Source organism: Orycteropus afer, unplaced genomic scaffold, assembly GCF_000298275.1.
Source record: "Orycteropus afer afer isolate SDZICR_OR568_19922 unplaced genomic scaffold, OryAfe1.0 scaffold00017, whole genome shotgun sequence".
Lineage (NCBI taxonomy): Eukaryota > Metazoa > Chordata > Mammalia > Tubulidentata > Orycteropodidae > Orycteropus > Orycteropus afer.
The window spans coordinates 5686590-5704116 of record NW_006921604.1 but is presented as its reverse complement, the minus strand read 5'-3'; the positions used below and the strand labels follow the sequence as shown (position 1 = coordinate 5704116).

General features: G+C 46.9%; 1 protein-coding gene across 1 annotated transcript in view; it reads right to left on the bottom strand.

The window, feature by feature from the left end:
* The window catches only part of KCNIP3 (potassium voltage-gated channel interacting protein 3), a 76456-nt gene extending 72043 nt beyond the window's left edge, over positions 1-4413 (bottom strand). Inside the window, exon 1 of the mRNA XM_007959427.1 lies at positions 4311-4413. Within this exon, the coding sequence (XP_007957618.1) occupies positions 4311-4413 (103 nt within the window). The remainder of the gene's footprint in view (positions 1-4310) is intronic.
* Between the last annotated feature and the right edge of the window lie 13114 nt (positions 4414-17527).

Genomic DNA, 17527 nt, shown 5'->3' with positions numbered 1-17527 from the left:
GAGTCTGCAAAACACCACATAATATGGATGAACTTGGAGGACATTATGCTGAGTGAAATAAGTCAATCACAGAAGGACAAATATAGTATTAGTTCATTGTTGTGGAGGTTCAAGGAAAGGTTTATATATGGAGGGAAACTTTCTTTGTTGGTTGTCGGGGTGGGAGGGGAAGGGAGGGAACACTGCAAAAAAAAAATGCATTGACCCATGTCACTTTAAAAAAAAAAGAAATTCAAGGTGGATTCAGAAGAGGACATGGAATGAGGGATATCATTGTTGATGGTAGATGGAGCTTGGCTGAAATCAGAGAATACCCAAAACATGTTTGTTTACCTGTGTTTTATTGACTATGCAAAAGCATTTGACTATGTGGATCATAACAAATTATGGATAACATTGAGAAGAATGAGAATTCCAGAAAACTTAATTGTGCTCATGAAGAACCTGTGACAGACTAAGAGCAAGTTGTTGGAAAAGAACAAGGGATACCGCATGGTTTAAAGTTATGTAAGATGTGTGTCTAGGTTGTATCCTTTCACCATACTTATTCAACATGTATGCTGAGCAAATAATCCAAGAAGCTGGACTATATGAAGAAGAATGTGGTATCAAGATTGAAGAAAGACTCATTAAGAACCTGCAATATGCAGATGACACAACCTCGCTTGCTGAAAGTGAAGAGGACTTGAAGCACTTACTTATAAAGATCAAAGATTGTGGCCTTCAGTATGGTTTACACCTCAACATAAAACAAAAATCCTCACAACTGGACCAATAAGCAACATCATGATAAATGGAGAAAAAACTGAAGTTGTCAAAGACTTCATTTTACTTGGATCCATAACTAACACCCATTGAAGCAGCAGTCAAGAAATCAAATGACCTATTGCATTGGGCAAATATGATACTGAAGACCTCTTTAAAGTGATACAAAGCAAAGATGTCACTTTGAGGACTAAGGTGAGCCTGACCCAAGCCACGGTATTTTCAATCACCCCATATGCATGCAAAAGCTGGATAATGAATAAGGAAAACCAAAGAAGAATTGATGCCTTTGAATTACGGTGTTGATAAAGAATATTAAATAAATATACCATAGACTTCCAGAAGAATGAATAAATCTGTACTGGAAGAAATATAGCCAGAATGCTGCTTGGAAGCGAGGATGGCCGAAATTCACCTTTCATCTCACATGCTTTGGACATATTACCAGGAGGGACCAGTGCCTGGAGAAGGATATCATGCTTGGTAAAGCAGAGGGACGATGAAAAAGAGGAAGACCCTCAATGAGATGGACTGACACAGTGGCTGCAACGATGGGCTCAAGCATAGCCATGACTGTGAGGATGGTGCAGGACTGGGCAGTGTTTCGTTCAGTTGTACATGGGGTCACTATGAGTCTGAGCTGACTTGATGGCACCTAACAACAACAGCAATGAGAGAAATGATTAGGGTGACTCCTCCCACCTATGAAGTCATCCAGAGACAGAGACTTACAGGGGGACCCAGGGTAGAGAGATGAAGGCCTTTCAATTTATTCATTTACTTCTAGATGGCTGCATTCCTAGAACCCGGATATCCATTAGTTCGTAACAATCCCAGGAGCATCATAACTCTGGTCGTTTACAGATGAGACTAACAGGGGCTCAGAGAGTACATGAGTGAGACACACCCAACTACACATGCGCATGGTGGGAGTAGGTGGAGTACCAGACCCCTTCCTGCCTTAATGAAGAACTGAGAGAGGATCTCTTATCCAGGCTGAGGTGGGAGTGCCTGGGCTCTGACAGTCCCTAGACACTGCCCTCACAGGCACTACTCCGTATCCACACAGGACATCTGGAACTTACAATCCCTTCTCTCTGACAAAGACTGGGGAAAGACTTGTCTGAGTGACAACATTTTCAACTGTGAATCAGTTCTGTTATTATATGTAATCACTCTCTTGCTAGTTATAGCAATAGCAATGGTTCACAATGTCTGCACATTTATAACATGCCAAGAATGGTGCTGGGAGTCATTAAAGCCCCATTGACTGGCTAAAGCTCTGCCATAGCCCTCCAGGGGCAGATATTATTATTAGCCCCAATTTATAGATAGTGAAACTGAGGCTTAGAAAGGTTAGGGATTTTTATAGCCAGTATGTGTGTGAGACAGGATCCCAGCTCCATGTGGCTGACCTTGAAGCTCTGTGCTCCCTCCACTGTATGAAGACTCCAGAACTCCAAGGAGTGGGCACATATTCCAGAAAAGAGAAACTCACTGAGTTTGAAGTAGATTATTTAGCAGGTATTACTAGGAGCCCTAGTGATACAGTGGTTAAGCATTAGGCTGATAACCATAAGATCAGCAGTTTGAACCCACCAGCTGCTCCATGGCTGTCTACTTCTGTAAAGATTGCAACCTAGAAAACAATATGGGGCAGTTTTACTCTGTCCTATAAGGTCACTAGGTATTGGAATTCACTCAACAGCAATGGCTTTGGTTTGGTTTTATGCATACTACCCATCTTGTAGAGAAATTCCTTCTCCTCAGAAATCACCGAGGCAAACTTCAGACTGCCCTAGACGGTGTGTCAGGGTGAATTAGGAAGGTTTTGCAGCATTGAGTGAAGTGAAGCTGGTTGGTGGTGCCAGTCAGCCCTGAGAAATACGGAGGGGCAATGGAGGTGCCATGGCTGCCCTAAGCACCAACCACATCTCCACACCCACCCCAGGTTCTAGGTGGGGAAAGGACCTAGTAAGTAGATGAAACATCCAGCAGGGAGGCATGAATCCTCAGGGGCATTGCAACACAGAATGCTCACCCCGACCCCACCCTAACCCAAGAGCCTGTATTTCCTATTAAGTTCTCTATTACAGATCTCCTGCCAGGGTCAGGGTCCAATTAAGTGCAGGTCCATCTTGGGCTATTTTCCTCCCTAACTGAAATGTAAAGTTCAAGGTGGCACCTACCAAAAATGACTGGAGCAAGTGCCTCCTCTTAGAGCCTCAGTGAACTCACTTAGAGCATAGGTGCAGTGCAGCCTAATGGGGGACACGTGGCCATGGACATTATGGACCTCTGATGGCAGAATGGAGGGAGGGCCTTACTTCTGAGGCCTGTGCCCTTCCTACCCTCAGCAGCCCCTAAACAGCCGTGGAGGGAGCATCTCCATGCCTGACTGGTTGTGGAGCTGGCTCAGAGGCAGGGCAGGTTCTCCCAACTGGCTTCTCCTGGCTTCTGGGTTTCAGTCCCAGGAGCAGGAGCCTGACAAGGTCAATAGAGTGCTGAGGCAGGCAGGATGCCCATCGTCCTCTGAAAGGACAGCAGGGGAGCACAGGTGACAGGAATGGAACAGGTTGGCCCCTTCATCATCAGAGCTGCAAGTCTGAGATTGAATTCTTTGGAACTACCAGGAGGGGAAGTTACACACTGGTGGGTCAGGAGCACCTTCAGACTGGGTTGTACCCTAGAGGGGTTACCTCCTCCTTACCTGCCCAGCAGTGGCAGGAGGGTAGCACAGGGTTGGGAAGCCACATTAAGGGGCCTGTCAGTGGTCCCCAGGAGGCAATTAGTGTGTGATTTAAGAGCATATCTGGATCCTCAGTTAATATTTTATTGGGACAGAAATGCGGCGCCTGCGGATTTGGTTACTGATCTCACGGGCCTGAGCTTTGCTTGGGGAGAGGGGATTGGATTGCCATCACGCTGTAGGGGCTTCACATAACTCCGGCCCTTGGCTGAGGGTCTAAGAAGATCATCTTCACCCTGCACCACCTCCCGCCCCCGGGGTTTTGCTCACTGGGAACAGCTCGGACCTACTGGTCTAAGACGCCAGAGAGGTCTGCTCAAGGTGTCACCTAGCACCTGGCTCACACTCACCCCAAGCGCTGCGGCTTTGTCCTGTCTTGGAGCCCGACCCCTCTCCGCCTTCTCAGTCCCAGGCCCAGCCCTCGGGAGCCGGGAGAAGGCGGCGACCGAGGCTTCCAGGGCTGGGAGCACAGCGTGCAGCGTACCCGAGCCCAGGGCGCGGTTGCTGATTCCTCCAGGAGATCGACAAACCAAAACCAAACCCACTGCCGTCGAGCTTTTTCCGACTCATAGTGACCCTATAGGACAGAGTAGAACTGTCCCAACAGGGTTTCCAAGGCTGTAAATCTTTACAATAGCAGATTGCCTCATCGTTCTCCCGCGCAGCGCTGGTGGGTTCGAACCGCATACCTTTCGGTTAGTAGCCGAGCGCTTAACTACTACACCACCAGGGCTCCTTTAACAGTCCGCTAGCCCCTGGAGAAGGACGGTGGAGGAATGGATTCCCCACAAATTACCTTCCATGGACATAGGCTCCAAGATGCCGAATTGCTTGAGGACCGCGATGAACAGCAGCACCACCACGGCCATGGCGCATAGCTCCATGCCCTGGATGCCCATGGCGGCCCGGGCTTCCTAAGGCCGGGGCGCGCCCCTGGCCGGCGCGTTGCCTCGGGAGGCGCCGGGGCCCGCGCAGCCCGCGCGGCCTCTCCGGGTGCCTGCGGCTCACATGCCCCCAGCAGGCGGGGCTGCGTCGTCGGCGGGGCCGGGGGCCAGAGGAGGACGGAGGCAGCGGCAGTGGTGAGTGGGGCAGTCCCGGAGTCTGGACGCGGCGCGGCTGCGGAGCCCGAGCGCAACTTTTCGAGTCACCCGGCAAACTTCGAGGCGCGGCGGCGCGGAGCACAGGTCGGGCGACCGGCTCGGGCCAGCGGCACCTCCATGCTGGGCGCGGGCGCCAAGTCTACGTCGCCCCCTCTCCAGCCCCGCGGGCGAGGGGGTGCAAGGACGCGGCGGCTGCGGCGGGGGTCCCGGGCACTCCCGGCGGCCCCAACCTCCATCGCAGCTCCCCGAGCGCTCATTGGCCTAGGCCCGGCGACCACACAGGGAGGCGCCCGCAGCTGCCCCCACCCAGCGCGAACCCGGGAAGGGGGCGGAGGGAGGCGGCCTCGCCCCGCCCCGTCCAGCAACTCTACGGAGCTTGGCGCATCGCCAAGACTACCCGGTCGTCCCGGGGGAAACTGCGCGGTCGGAGGTTTCACTGAGTGGCTGGGGAGGGGCCCCGGTGTCGGAGAGGAAGGAACCGCGTCAACGTTCTGTGCAGGAACTCGGGGCTTCACTCTCCTTGGTTTGACCTCCTCGGGAAGGTGTTCTGAGCCGAGCCACTGCTGCCCTTTGCCCTGCCTCGCCGGCCCCAGCATAGCTGGCATTTGGAGGACCTGGGAAGTCCTGTCGCCCGGTAGTATTCCCCACAACCATAAACCCGCGACCAGACATTAAATTGTGCCCTGGTCTGCTCCTTTCAAAACAGAGAAGTTGGTACGAAAAGTTCTATAGTTCTGGAAACCCGCGTGCAATTGGAGACTTGTAGGAGCGAGAGCGCAGGCGCTGGCATTAGCGTCTGTGGAACACAGTTCAAATCTTAACTTTGCTGCGTGACCTTGGTCAAATCTCTTCCTTTCTAGATCTTGCAGGCTACTCCTCTGTAAAGAGAGGCTGATGCCGGCCTTTCGAGTGTCGGTAAGAGCTAAACATAAGTAAAATGCTAAGCGCGGGCAGTACCCATTGCCTTCAAGTCGATTCCGACTCACAGCAACTCTGCGGGTCATGCACCAAAAAAAAAAAAAAAACCCAAACTCACTGCCGTGGAGTGGATTCGACTCATAGCGACCCCTCCTTGGGTTTCCGAGGCGGTATCTCTATGGAAGTAGATTGTCCAATCTTCCTTCCGACCCGGCCAATGCAAGAGTGTGCTAATTAAATTACTTTGTGGATTGCTTTCTTCTCACCCTGGGGCAGGTGAAGGGAAACAGCGGAAAGGAAGAAGCAGGGGCTGGGGAGCTGGGGGCGAGAGAGCGGAGGGGGGCGATGGAGGGCAGGGGACCGGAAGGAGCTTGGTAGAGGAGAGCCGAGGATCTTCTCAGCCCCTGAACTCCCGGCCAGACGGTCAGAACCGTGACTCTCTGCTGCCCTCCAGCGGGCCCTGAGCACCCGAGGCGCCCCTGCCAGCCACGGACAAAAAGCGCCGGAAGCACGGGGTGCTAGGAACACCAAGTCTTTCGGTTTATGCCAGTGTGAGTTCTGTTTGGACCTACGGACTGGACAATAGCAGCTTCCGCTTACGGATCTTTTGCTACCTACCCACTCCATCATTCAAGACATATTTATTGCGTCTGTCCTGCCCCCCAGGCGCAGATCTCAGTGCCAGGTCGGGTGGGAAACCGCAGCGTGGGGCTGCTGAGGGCCTTCCCGGAGCTCGCGTATAATGGGCCAAGTCTTTACGTTTACTTGTAATCCTTAGAAGGGCTTTTCCAGTAGGCATTCCTCTTCCCCCATTTTACAGACAAAGAAACCGAGATCCAGAGGGTGAATTGGCAAGGGGGGCACAAATACAATGCGGCAGAGGTTTCCCCGGGGCACTGAACTGTTTCCCCGTGGAAACCCAAGGAGGAGAGGGGCCAGGAGTCCTTTCACCTAGCACAGTCCAACCTCACTATTTCAAACGTCTGGTGTAAAACAAACAAACAAAAAAATCTGCGTTACTAGAGATATTTTTAAAGAAGTGTCAATATACAGCTTTTAGTTCCATTTCCTTGACATCCTCAGTAAATCCCCAGACCAAAGGTAAGAGTTCTAAGCATAGAAGCTAACAATCACCAGAGAAAACGGTTCTGCTGATGCCAAGAGGGGCTGAGAGTTGAAAAATCGATCTAGAAGGTTTAAAGCACCTCCTGCAATCTCATTTGCACACTTAGGTGCTGAGCAAAATCTAGCTACTTACCACTAACCCTAAATCAGTGGCCTGGTTAAACCCAGCACCACCACTTAGCAGTAGTATTTAACGTCTCTAAATTTCATTTTCCTCATCTATAAAATAAGAACAATAATCCAGTCTCTGAGGGCTTGTAAGGATTAAATGATATGTGGGTATGTGTGGGTATGTGTCAGGGGCTCTGATGGCCCCTATGAGTGGGGTGTGCCCTGATGTACAGGGTGACAGAAGTGTGGGGAGGGGGGATTAGAAAAGTGAGCAAGCAAAGGGAGCCAGCTAGGGGGCTTTTCTGGGGCTGGCACCCATCCCTGCCCTTGCCTCAATTTCCCCTGGTGCTCCTGAGAATCTTCTCAGTTCTCAGTGAAAGCTTCAATGAGTGCTGATAAACACGGGGCTATAAATGAGACATCGATCCCCTGGCTGTGTAGCGTGAAATATTAACGATGCCTAAGTGGATACCAGCTCTAAGAGCAGAATGTCCGCTTGGCATTAGCCACCTGGGCCATGGGCCTAATGGATGAGAAGCTGACTCCCCCGCTAGCTCACCAGCTTGGGGCCTGCCAGCTCTGGGACCAACCCAGGCTCACTGAGTCTGGAGTGAAGGCCACCTCACAACCCCTTCCCCGGGACCTGGAGCAGATAGCCAGCTGGCAGTACCTGCCTACCCTGGGGCATAATTCCTCAGACCCTGCTTCCCTTCCCCTCATCAAGCCAGACCCTCCCCAGCTGTCCCTGGTCTCCCAGAGGGCCATCTGCTCTGGCCTGCACTCACCCCCTCCCCAACATCCTCATGCACTTATGCTAGGCACTGATGGTGCTTTCATGGGCTCCCTGCCTTGGAGGGGGACAGGCTGAGGGTGGAGGCATGTACTAAGAGATCTCTATCACAGAAGTGGGAACAAGGATAAAAGAGCACTGTTGAGGGGACAGCTAACTCTTCCTCCAGTGATAAGGGAAGGCTTAGGGGTCCTGTGTTCTCACTAGAAGACCTCAGGATGACTGAGAGCCCCCATGAGTATGTAAAGGAAGCCATCTTGGAAGCTCTTCTGAGGCTGGCACCCACCCTTGCTTCTGCCTCAGATGCCCTGGTACTCATGGGCATCTTACCAGTTCCCAATGAAAGCTTCAACGACTGCCCAGTTTACAGAGACTCAGGCTGCTTTGGGGTCTGGGTGGGGGAGTACATTCCAAGCCTATGTTTGCACCTCACCTTTGAGCTCATGGTCTTTCTTTTGCCTGGAATATTGAAGATACTGTTCTGCCTCCAGGAAGACAATTCAGATTATCCCAACCCTGCATTATCCTAGCCCTTCTCTAAACTCCCACAGCCTTTGCTGTCTGAGCCACAAGATTCTGTGTTGCTTTTTGGCTGTTGGCCTGCCATTTTCCATGTCATCTTATGCTTCTCTTATTTCTCACTATAACTGCACTGTGAGTTCCTGAGGGCTAGGATCCTATCAGTTTGACCAACATTCACCAGGTGTCCCCATGCTACTATTCTGAGCTCTGGTGGCATAGTGCCTAAGGCATTTGACTACTAACCAGAAGGCTGGCAGTTCAAACCTACCAGCCACTCCTTGGAAGGAAGGTTGGGCAATCTACTTTCTAGTGATACTGCCTCAGAAACCCAAGGAGGGGTCACTATGAGTTGGATCTGACTCAACAGCAGTGAATTTGGTTTTTGGTTTTGGTTACCTGCCCAAAGATTCCAAAAGGTCTTTTAACTCTCAAGGGAGGGGTTGGACTGGACCCATGATGTTCTGGGGACCTATTCCCTGAAAACAGCTCAGCAAGTAGTTCTAGTCCCAATTCTCCTGAGGCCATCAGCCTTGGTTGGGTGGGGTAGGGTGGGAGAAAGCTTCCTTGGTTCTAGTGAATTCTAACGGGCAAAAAAAGGCATGTTGTTGTTGTTAGTTGCTACAGAGTCAATTCTGACTCATGGTGACCCGTGTGCATATATTTTTTAATCTTTTTATATTTTATAAATATGCCCAGGAGTGGAATTCCATACCCCCAATAACCACCTCTCAGAGGCCTCCTCTCCACCCTGTGGATGTCCCAAGGCTTCTTAAACTCAGCACATCCAAAACTGAAGTGTCCATCTTCCAATCTCCCTATTTCAGCTGCTCAGGCCAAAACCCTGGCTCTTATTCTGGATCTGCCTGTCCTCACCACTGCCCAGTCTATCGTAAGTCCTGGAAGTGTACCTCTTTCTTATCCGTCTCTGCTCTACTGTCACTAGCCCATCCATGCCATCATGTTTCTCTCTCCTGGGCTCCTGACATCAATCCTCAGTGCCTCTCCCCATCTCATTCTTGTCTTCCTCCTAACTCTTGTGTGTTCAGGAACCAGAGTGATCATCTCAAGAGGAAAATCATACCCTGTCCTTCCCTTGTTTAAAACCTCCAATGGCTCTCTGACTCAACATTGGTTGTGTTTGGCTACTCCCTTGATTTGGTAACAGCACCCCAATTTTCTTTGTAGAATCCTTGTGCCCCCCCCACACACACACACACTCCTGCCAGCCTCAGCCCAATGCTTTCAGTTGTTGTTATTTTATGTCGAGATGGACCTGACTCATAGCAACCCCTCCTTGGGTTTCTGAGGCAGTGTCATTATGGAAGTAGATTGCCCAACCTTCCTTCCTAGGAGTGGCTGGTGGGTTTGAACCACCAGCCTTCTGGTTAGCAATCAAGTGCCTTAGGCACTATGCTATATAACACTGGCCAATCAGCCTCAATCCCTGTTTTCCCACTCTACACCACCCCTCCATTGCCACAGTATTTAGATCAGGAATGGGCACAGGCTAAGAGCCCTCCATGAGTCTGTCCCTGAGCCAATGTGGGGTTGGGATAATCTCTTTTGGTATGGTAGCTATGTGGCCACCCTGCCACCATGTGGGGACAGTGAGTCTGAGAATGTTGTCACCTCAGAAAAAAAGCAGAACAAAAGATAGAGAGAAAGAAACAAACCCAACTGACAATGCTATGTGCCTGGATCAAGCTACACCTGATGGTACATCTAAATCTATATCTTTCAGTTATGTAAGCCAATAAACCCCTTTTTTGTTGCTTACGCCAGTGTGAGTTGAGTTGCTGTTCCTTGCAACCAAAAGGGTCCTGATTAATATATTCCTCATTACTCGTAGAACAAAGATCAAAATCCTAAACAATGCTTATAATGAGAGTAGCTGACATCTACAGAGCACTTCCTATGCAGTAAGCCCTTAAACATGGCTCATCTATTCATTCCCCATAGTTCCTAATAAGGTAGGGATTTGGTAAGAGGAGGAAATTGAAGCACAGAAAGGTTAATGCTGTTTGGACTCCCACAGTTGATAAATCACAGTGTCAGGATTTGAACCCAAGCTGTCTGGCTCCAGAGCCTGTGGTTTTAATTTGACACTACCCTGCCCCTAGACTCTGTGGGTTCTGACCCTTTCTCATGGCCCTAGTCACATTATCCAAATCTAGTAGATTCCTGAGCTTTGGATATCAAGTAGTGAGAGTTCATGAAAAATGGATATCCTCCAAAATTATCTCAATCTGTCCAGTTCCTGAGTTTGGATAGTGAGAGTTTTGGTAGTAATGATGCTTGTGTTTGCAATTTCTGCTCAGCAGGATTTAATAACTGCTTTGCACCAGTGTCTACTGTGTGTTTCCCATTCTTCCTTCTTTTCCCTTTGGGAGGAATGAAGTGTGTTATAGACACAGAAGGATGTGCACAGGTATTTACTGGTAGACAATTGTAGAGACCATCAGTCATCCATCAAAATCCATTTTACCCCTGAATGGTGGTTTCTGACCACATTTCCAAAAGTTTCATGGCTTTGGCATGTGATTAAGTCCTCTCCAGTAGAATGTGGGCAGAGGTGATGTGTACTGCTTCTGGACAGAACTTCTAAAGCATTGGGCATGGCTTCTCCTCCCCTCCCCACTGCTGGAGTCCAGGTATGGCAGTGATCAGCATTAACCATGCAGACAATGGCACAGCTTTAGGAGTTGGCAAAGCCACAAAGTAGAAGGCACTTGTGCCCTGAATGTCTGTGTGGACCAGAGCTACCCAGCAACCTAGAAAACTCACCTCGAGACTGTTACATGAGAGAGAAATAAATGTCTTTATCCCTTACTCCAATGGGTTTTGGGGTCCTGTAACAACACATAAAAAACCAAAAACCAAACCCACTGCCATAGAGTTAATTCCAACTCATAGCAACCCCCTTTGGGTTTCTGAGGTGGCAAATCTTTACAGAAGTAGATTGCCCAGTCTTGCTTCCATGGAATGGCTGGTGGGTTTGAACCACCAACCTTCTGGTTAGCAGTCAGATGCCTTAGGCACTAGGCTACAAGCAGGGTGGCTCATCCATACAAGAAGGATGACAGCCTCCACATGTGGCTGAGGAGGAAGAGAGACATCTGAAACTGGGCCTAAAACTAGAGTTCTGTAAAGAAGGAGAATGTAAGGGGTAGATTGGGGCAGATAAGCAAGTGTATGTGCTAATATCATTTTCCTTATGGGGTTGCCATAGTCAGAATTGACTCTACAGCAACTAGTATAGTATAGACAAAAGGCCCAAAGTCTCATTTCATCCACTGACTAAGTAAGGAGATGGAGTCAACTTTCTCCAAAGTCTCTACTAATGGGTCTCTTCCTGGGTGGGACTTACACAAGTCAATACCATAAGTTTTTATTGAATCTTAACTCTGTTGATGGTCTTGGTGAAAGTTCTGCCAAGGACTCAGCCTCTTGTGAAGACATTTCTTAGAGGGGCCATTGGAAAAGTTCCTTAAATTTGAGAATACTAGCTGTCATTCACTGAGCCAGATACCTGTGGGTGATTTATAAATCACCTGATTCCATCCTCATGTTTACCCTAATGATGGAAAAAATAACACCATTCACCTTTGTGGCAGAGCCTTCTGGTTGCATGGACTTAATATTTGTTCTTCCCTTCTTTCTTGCTAACAAAATCCTAATTGTGTTGGAGGCTTCATTTGTGGATAGATATGGCCATGTGACATAGTTTGGGCCAATGGGATGCGGACAGAAGTCATTAGATAAGTAAACATCCAGGAAAACATCATAAAAGCAGTGGGACAAATTTAGTTGGCATATGTCTTATTGTCCTTTCTCTTTATTCCTTTCTGGAATGTCATATGGTCATGAGAGAAGAACACAGTGTCCAGGGCTCTGATGACTTGAGCTGCTAAATTAATTATCCCAGGTGGATCCAAAGGTAGAAAAATTGAGGCTTAAGAGATATGCCCAAGTACCCACAGATGACTGGTAAGAGGCAGAGCTGGGGTTTGCATTCACTCTGAAGGCAGTGACGCAGAAAGATGACTAGTGTTTCCCATGCCCTCTCCCACCCCTCCATCTCCTGCCCTGGTGACACTGGCTCCTCAAAGACTCTTCCTTACCTGATGTCTACATGTTCCCTACCAGACCCCAGTCTTGGGGATAGGAGTTTGCTTCCAAAGCTTCAGTCCCCAACTGAGGGGCTCTTGCTATTTGTCCCACTGCTCTCTCCACCACTAGACTGGACAGTCTGTGGCCCAATGGTTGGACTGGGTTTTACTGGCCCCAGTCCTTGCCAGCATCCCCCAGTCTAGCTGCTTGCCTTTCCTCTCTGGCCCTGCTGCTCATAGAACAGGACTAGAGGCAGATAAGCCCATTATGAAGCCAGAGAACAGCCTGGGTGAAAGATAGAGATGGATGTGGCTGAAGTAGAGGAAGAAGGACTGGAAAAGTGGGAATACCAGCAAGAGAAATTAATGAAGCTAACAGATTCTGTACATCCCAAATGCAACCTGGGAGAAAAATCTGTGGCTTGATGATACAGTGATTTTTCTCATATTTATAACAAAATTGTAAAAAGATTGAGATCCTTTTTAAATGATAGTACATGTAGTGGTTAATAGTGCAGACTTTGTAAACTGCCTGGGTTTAAATTTTAGCTTTTCCACTAGCCATGTGACCATTGACAAGCAATTAGCCTCAACATTACTCAGCTTCCTCAACTATAAAATGGGAACAATAAGGGTACCTATGTCATGGATTGGGTGTCAGAGTATAATAAGTTAGTACATATAATGTACTAGAATAAGCCCTGGTGGCACAGTGGTTAAGCACTCAGCTGCTAACCAAAAGGTCGGTGGTGAACCCACCAGCCACTCTGTGGGAGAAAGATGTGGTAGTATGTTTCCATGAGATTTGCAACTTTGGAAACTCTATGAGGTAGCTCGGGAGCTCTGGTAGCATAATGCCTAAGGCACTTGACTGCTAACCAGAAGGCTGGCAGTTCAAGCCCACCAGCCACTCCTCAGAAGAAAGATGGGGCAATCTATTTCCATAGTGATACTGCCTTGGAAACCCAAGGAGGGGTCGCTATGAGTCGGGTCCGACTGGACGGCATATAATAACAACATGAGGTAGCTCTGCTCTGACCTATTGGCTCATTATGACTTGTGATCCACTGGATGGCAATGCGTTTTGTTTCTGTTTTGTAAAGTACTTAAAACAGTGCATTAGCCCTTTTGAGGTATTCAGAAAGGACAGTAGCCTCTATTGTTAATACAGAAAAAAGGACTTGTTTTTCATGCTAATGATATAGTTGGAAACCAAGCAGGAACATGAACTAGTTTATATCTGTGTTTTCAACTATACAAACACCATTCCTCTTTTCCCACCTCCTCAAATACAGGGAAGGAAGGTTCCAACTACAATAGAGGATCTGGCTCAGATTTATCCTACCACTGAAAACAGCTAAAAAACGTAGACAAAATATGTAAAGCAACTACATGCAGACATTTGACTGCCGTTAACACAGAGCAATTATCTTTGAAGTTCAGGAATTACATTAAGTGAGCATCACATTCATTTCATCTTTATCCCTGAGGGTATTTTCCAAAACACTGGATGGCAAAACCACCCAGCAGTAAATGGACATGCTAACTGGAGGAAGCAGAGAATAGCATTCAGGATTTCTAAGTTAGCTGGAATTTGAGGGGCAAGGGTCTAGAAAGGAGAGAGTAGGAAAGGAGCAGCACCAAAACTCTGCATTAAAAAAAAAAAAAAAAACCTGCGGATCCTTGGCCAATTCCTAAGCTGCATATGAGCAGGAAGAGACCCCAGGAGGCCTTCCAGAGAACAGTGGCTGTGAAAGCTGACAGCTGAGCAAAGATCTCAGAAGGCACACATCTCTGAGGAAATAATGAGGTCCACTTCCAGCCAAAATAGAGAATGCTGGTGAACACCTGGGATTTCAGTTGAAATGGCCACACTTTAGGACTAAGGACCATGTCTTAAGTGTCAGAGCTATACCCTATGAATAAGGAAAATGATGAAACAAATCTACCCTAACAAAGCCTAAAACCAAGTTTTGAGAATTGGGATGATCATCCAAGAATTTAACTGCCTACCGAAACAAAAGGAGCTCTGGTAGCACAGTGCCTAATGCACTTGACTGTGGTTCAAACCCACCAGCCACTCCTCAGAAGAAGAAAGGTTGAGCAATCTACTTCCGTAGTGATATTGCCTTGGGAACCCAAGGAGGGGTCACTATGAGTTGGGTCCTACTCGACAGCACATACAACAACAACAGAAACAAAATTCAACACTCTTCACAGGGAGATAAAGTAACCTGGAGCCTCTACAATGTATTGTCCACAATGTCCAGTATATAATAAAAATTACTAGACATGAAAAGAAGAAGAAAAAATTGACTGATCATGAATTCAATATAAACAGAACCCAGACATGATCCAGATGTTGAAATTAAGAGATAAGGATTTCAAAATCACTATGATTAACATGTTGTTGTTGTTATTTGCCATCGAGTTGGCCCCGACTCATAGCGACCCCTCTTTGGGTTTCCGAGGCAGTATCACTACAGAAGTAGGATTGCCCAATACATACTTCTTAAAAAGAACAAGAAATGGACAAAATAAATGAAAAAAAAAATGAAGTATTTTAACAGAAAATTGGGATTTTATATCAGTTAGGGTTTGGTCAGGGAAGCAGAACCACTATGTGTGGTATGGAATAAGAGTTTTATTATAATGAGAACTAGACCATATTTAATTGTAGGAGCTGTGGTAGAAGTTTATGGAAGGATATTGCCTCTGTTTATGATGCAGTTTGACCTTTCTGTAGATCAGCAGACCAGAAGATGGGATGAAAGCCTGGATGTAAAGTGAGAGAAAGTGAGAACAAACTGAAACTCAAAGGGACAAACTGAAACTCACATCTGTCTCTCATTGCCTCTGACCATAATAAGCACAGATGACCTGCAGAAGTTGACACAATTTGCCACATAGAGCTGCATAAGTGCCTGGCCTAGGACTCAGAGAAGCTGAAGGAAATTTGGTTGGAGTTGAATGAACCATTGTGGTGCAATGAATTACTTAATGTGACACTTCTAGCCATGCATAGTCTTGTAACTCCCACAAAGTGATTGGACGGGACTATGCAAATAAGGTGTTTGTGGTCCACCAAGGGGATTGGACAGTTTTTGCCAATGCAAAAAACGTACATGAAACCCTTGTAGGGGATCATTTAGTTCATTGTTTTGGTGGAGCTCACTATGTAACAGCTATGAAGGGATTGATAAGCATTCTGAATATCTTGGTTCATCAGAGGCTTGCACTCATGCAGCAGAGACCAGAAGCAGCCTTCTCTACCTATATATCCTTAGCCAGTGAAACGTGTGTGCATGTGCAGAGGATATATGAGATAACACAGCAGAAAGTAAAAGTTGGAGCAGACTTGAAAATTGTCTGCAGTTTGAATGTATTCCCCAGCCCACATAGAGATCTACCAGGAGAGAGTGGAAGTCTTACTGGTATGGGGTGATTGAGCACAACCTTTGACCAATCTTTGTCTGAACACTAAGGCATGTCAACAGAGACATCCCTTAGGAAGTGAGGCTTAAAATAAAAGCAAAGAAAAAACAAGTAAATGAATAATCATGAGTGACTGTACATTGCAGAGGAGACAGACTTCACAGATTTTCTCCAGGAAAATAAAACTGAACAACAAAAATAATAACAACCCTTGGTGGCAACAAAAGTCAGAATCTACATTTGGTACAATATATTATATAAAATGTCCAATACTGAACAAAAATTTGCAAGACATTCAAGAAACAAGAAAGTGTGAACCATATTCAAGTGGAAAAAGCAGTCAATAGACATTTAGCAAAGACTTCAAAGCAGCTATTATAAATATATTCAAAGAACCATATTTAAAGAATTAAAGGAAAGTATACCAATGACTTAAGGAGTTCTTCGTGGCACAGTGCCTAAGGCATTTGACTCCTAACCAGAAGATTGGTGTTCAAACCCACAAGGCACTCTGCAGAAGGAAGATAGAGCAATCTATAGAGCAATCTACTTCTGCAAAGATTTATCATCTCCGAAACCCAATGGGGATCACTATGAGTCAGAATCAATTTGATGACAGTGAAGTTGTTTTCTTTTTTTTTCAGTTTTATACCAATGACAGTGGGTGGAGAATTTCAGTAAAGTGATAGAAATTATAAAAAGAACTAATGAAAAGTCTAAAGATGAAAAGTGAAGTAACTGTAATAAAAAATTCATTAGAGGGGCTCAACAACAGATTTGAGCTGACAGATTAAAGAATCAGTGAACTCAAAGATAGACAAATAGAAATTACCCAATTTGTAGGAAAGTGACAAAAGAAGAATGAAAAGAGATTTATGGGTCAGTTTCAATAATATCAACATATATTAATAAACGTACCAGGAGGAGAGGAGAGAGAGAGAAAGGGACAGAAAACATATCCAAAGAAATAATGGTAAAAAAAAAAGTTCCAAATTTGATGAAATCAAATCTATAGATCCAAGAAACTCAATGACTTCCAAATATGATAAACACACAAAAAAATCCACACCGATAGATATTGTAGGAGCTGTGGTGGTATAGTGCCTAAGGCACCTGACTGCTAACCAGAAGGCTGGTGGTTCAAACCCTCCAGCCACTCCTCAGCAGGAAGGTTGGGCAATCTACTTCCATAGTGATACTGCCTCGGAAACCCAAGGTTGGGTTGCTATGAGTCAGGTCCAACTTGACAGCACATAACAACAACAACAATAGATATTGTAGCCAAATTGCTGAAAGACAAAGAGAAAATAAGGAAAGCAAAAAGAGAAAAATGACTTATCACATACAGACAACAATATGATTAATAGCGGTGGTACATCAGTTTGTGTGTCAGCTTGGCTGGGCCTGGTTGAGTGGCTGGGCAGCTGGTGGTAGTTATTCCCCATGATGAGATTGGCAATCAACTCCATGGTGGGATCTAGCACAAGCAGCTGAGTAGCTGCCTTTGGGATGCGGTCTGCTTCCTGTATATAAGGAGAAGCTTTGAAAATGGTCTCTAGCCTATGGCACGCTTGGGCCCTGCATGTAGCTGTGTTGTTGCTCAGCAGCCTGCCATGCTCTGCTGACCTTGGGACTTACGATGGACTTACGTTAATGGTCTGCCATGTGGTTTGGTAACATCGGGACTGTGCCTTTTTACTTTTTACTTCCCAGCCTCAGCAGCCAGCAGCTGTCTGAGTGAAGAAACACCTCTAGCTCCAGTGGGCCAGGAGCAGGAGGCAGAGCTGGAGCCCAAGGTTGAGGGGCTTTCACCCAGTCCCTAGAGCCTGGCACTTTGAACTTGGACTAAAAGCCTCCAAATTGTAAGAATAAACTCCTGTTTGTTAAGGCCATCCCATTTGTG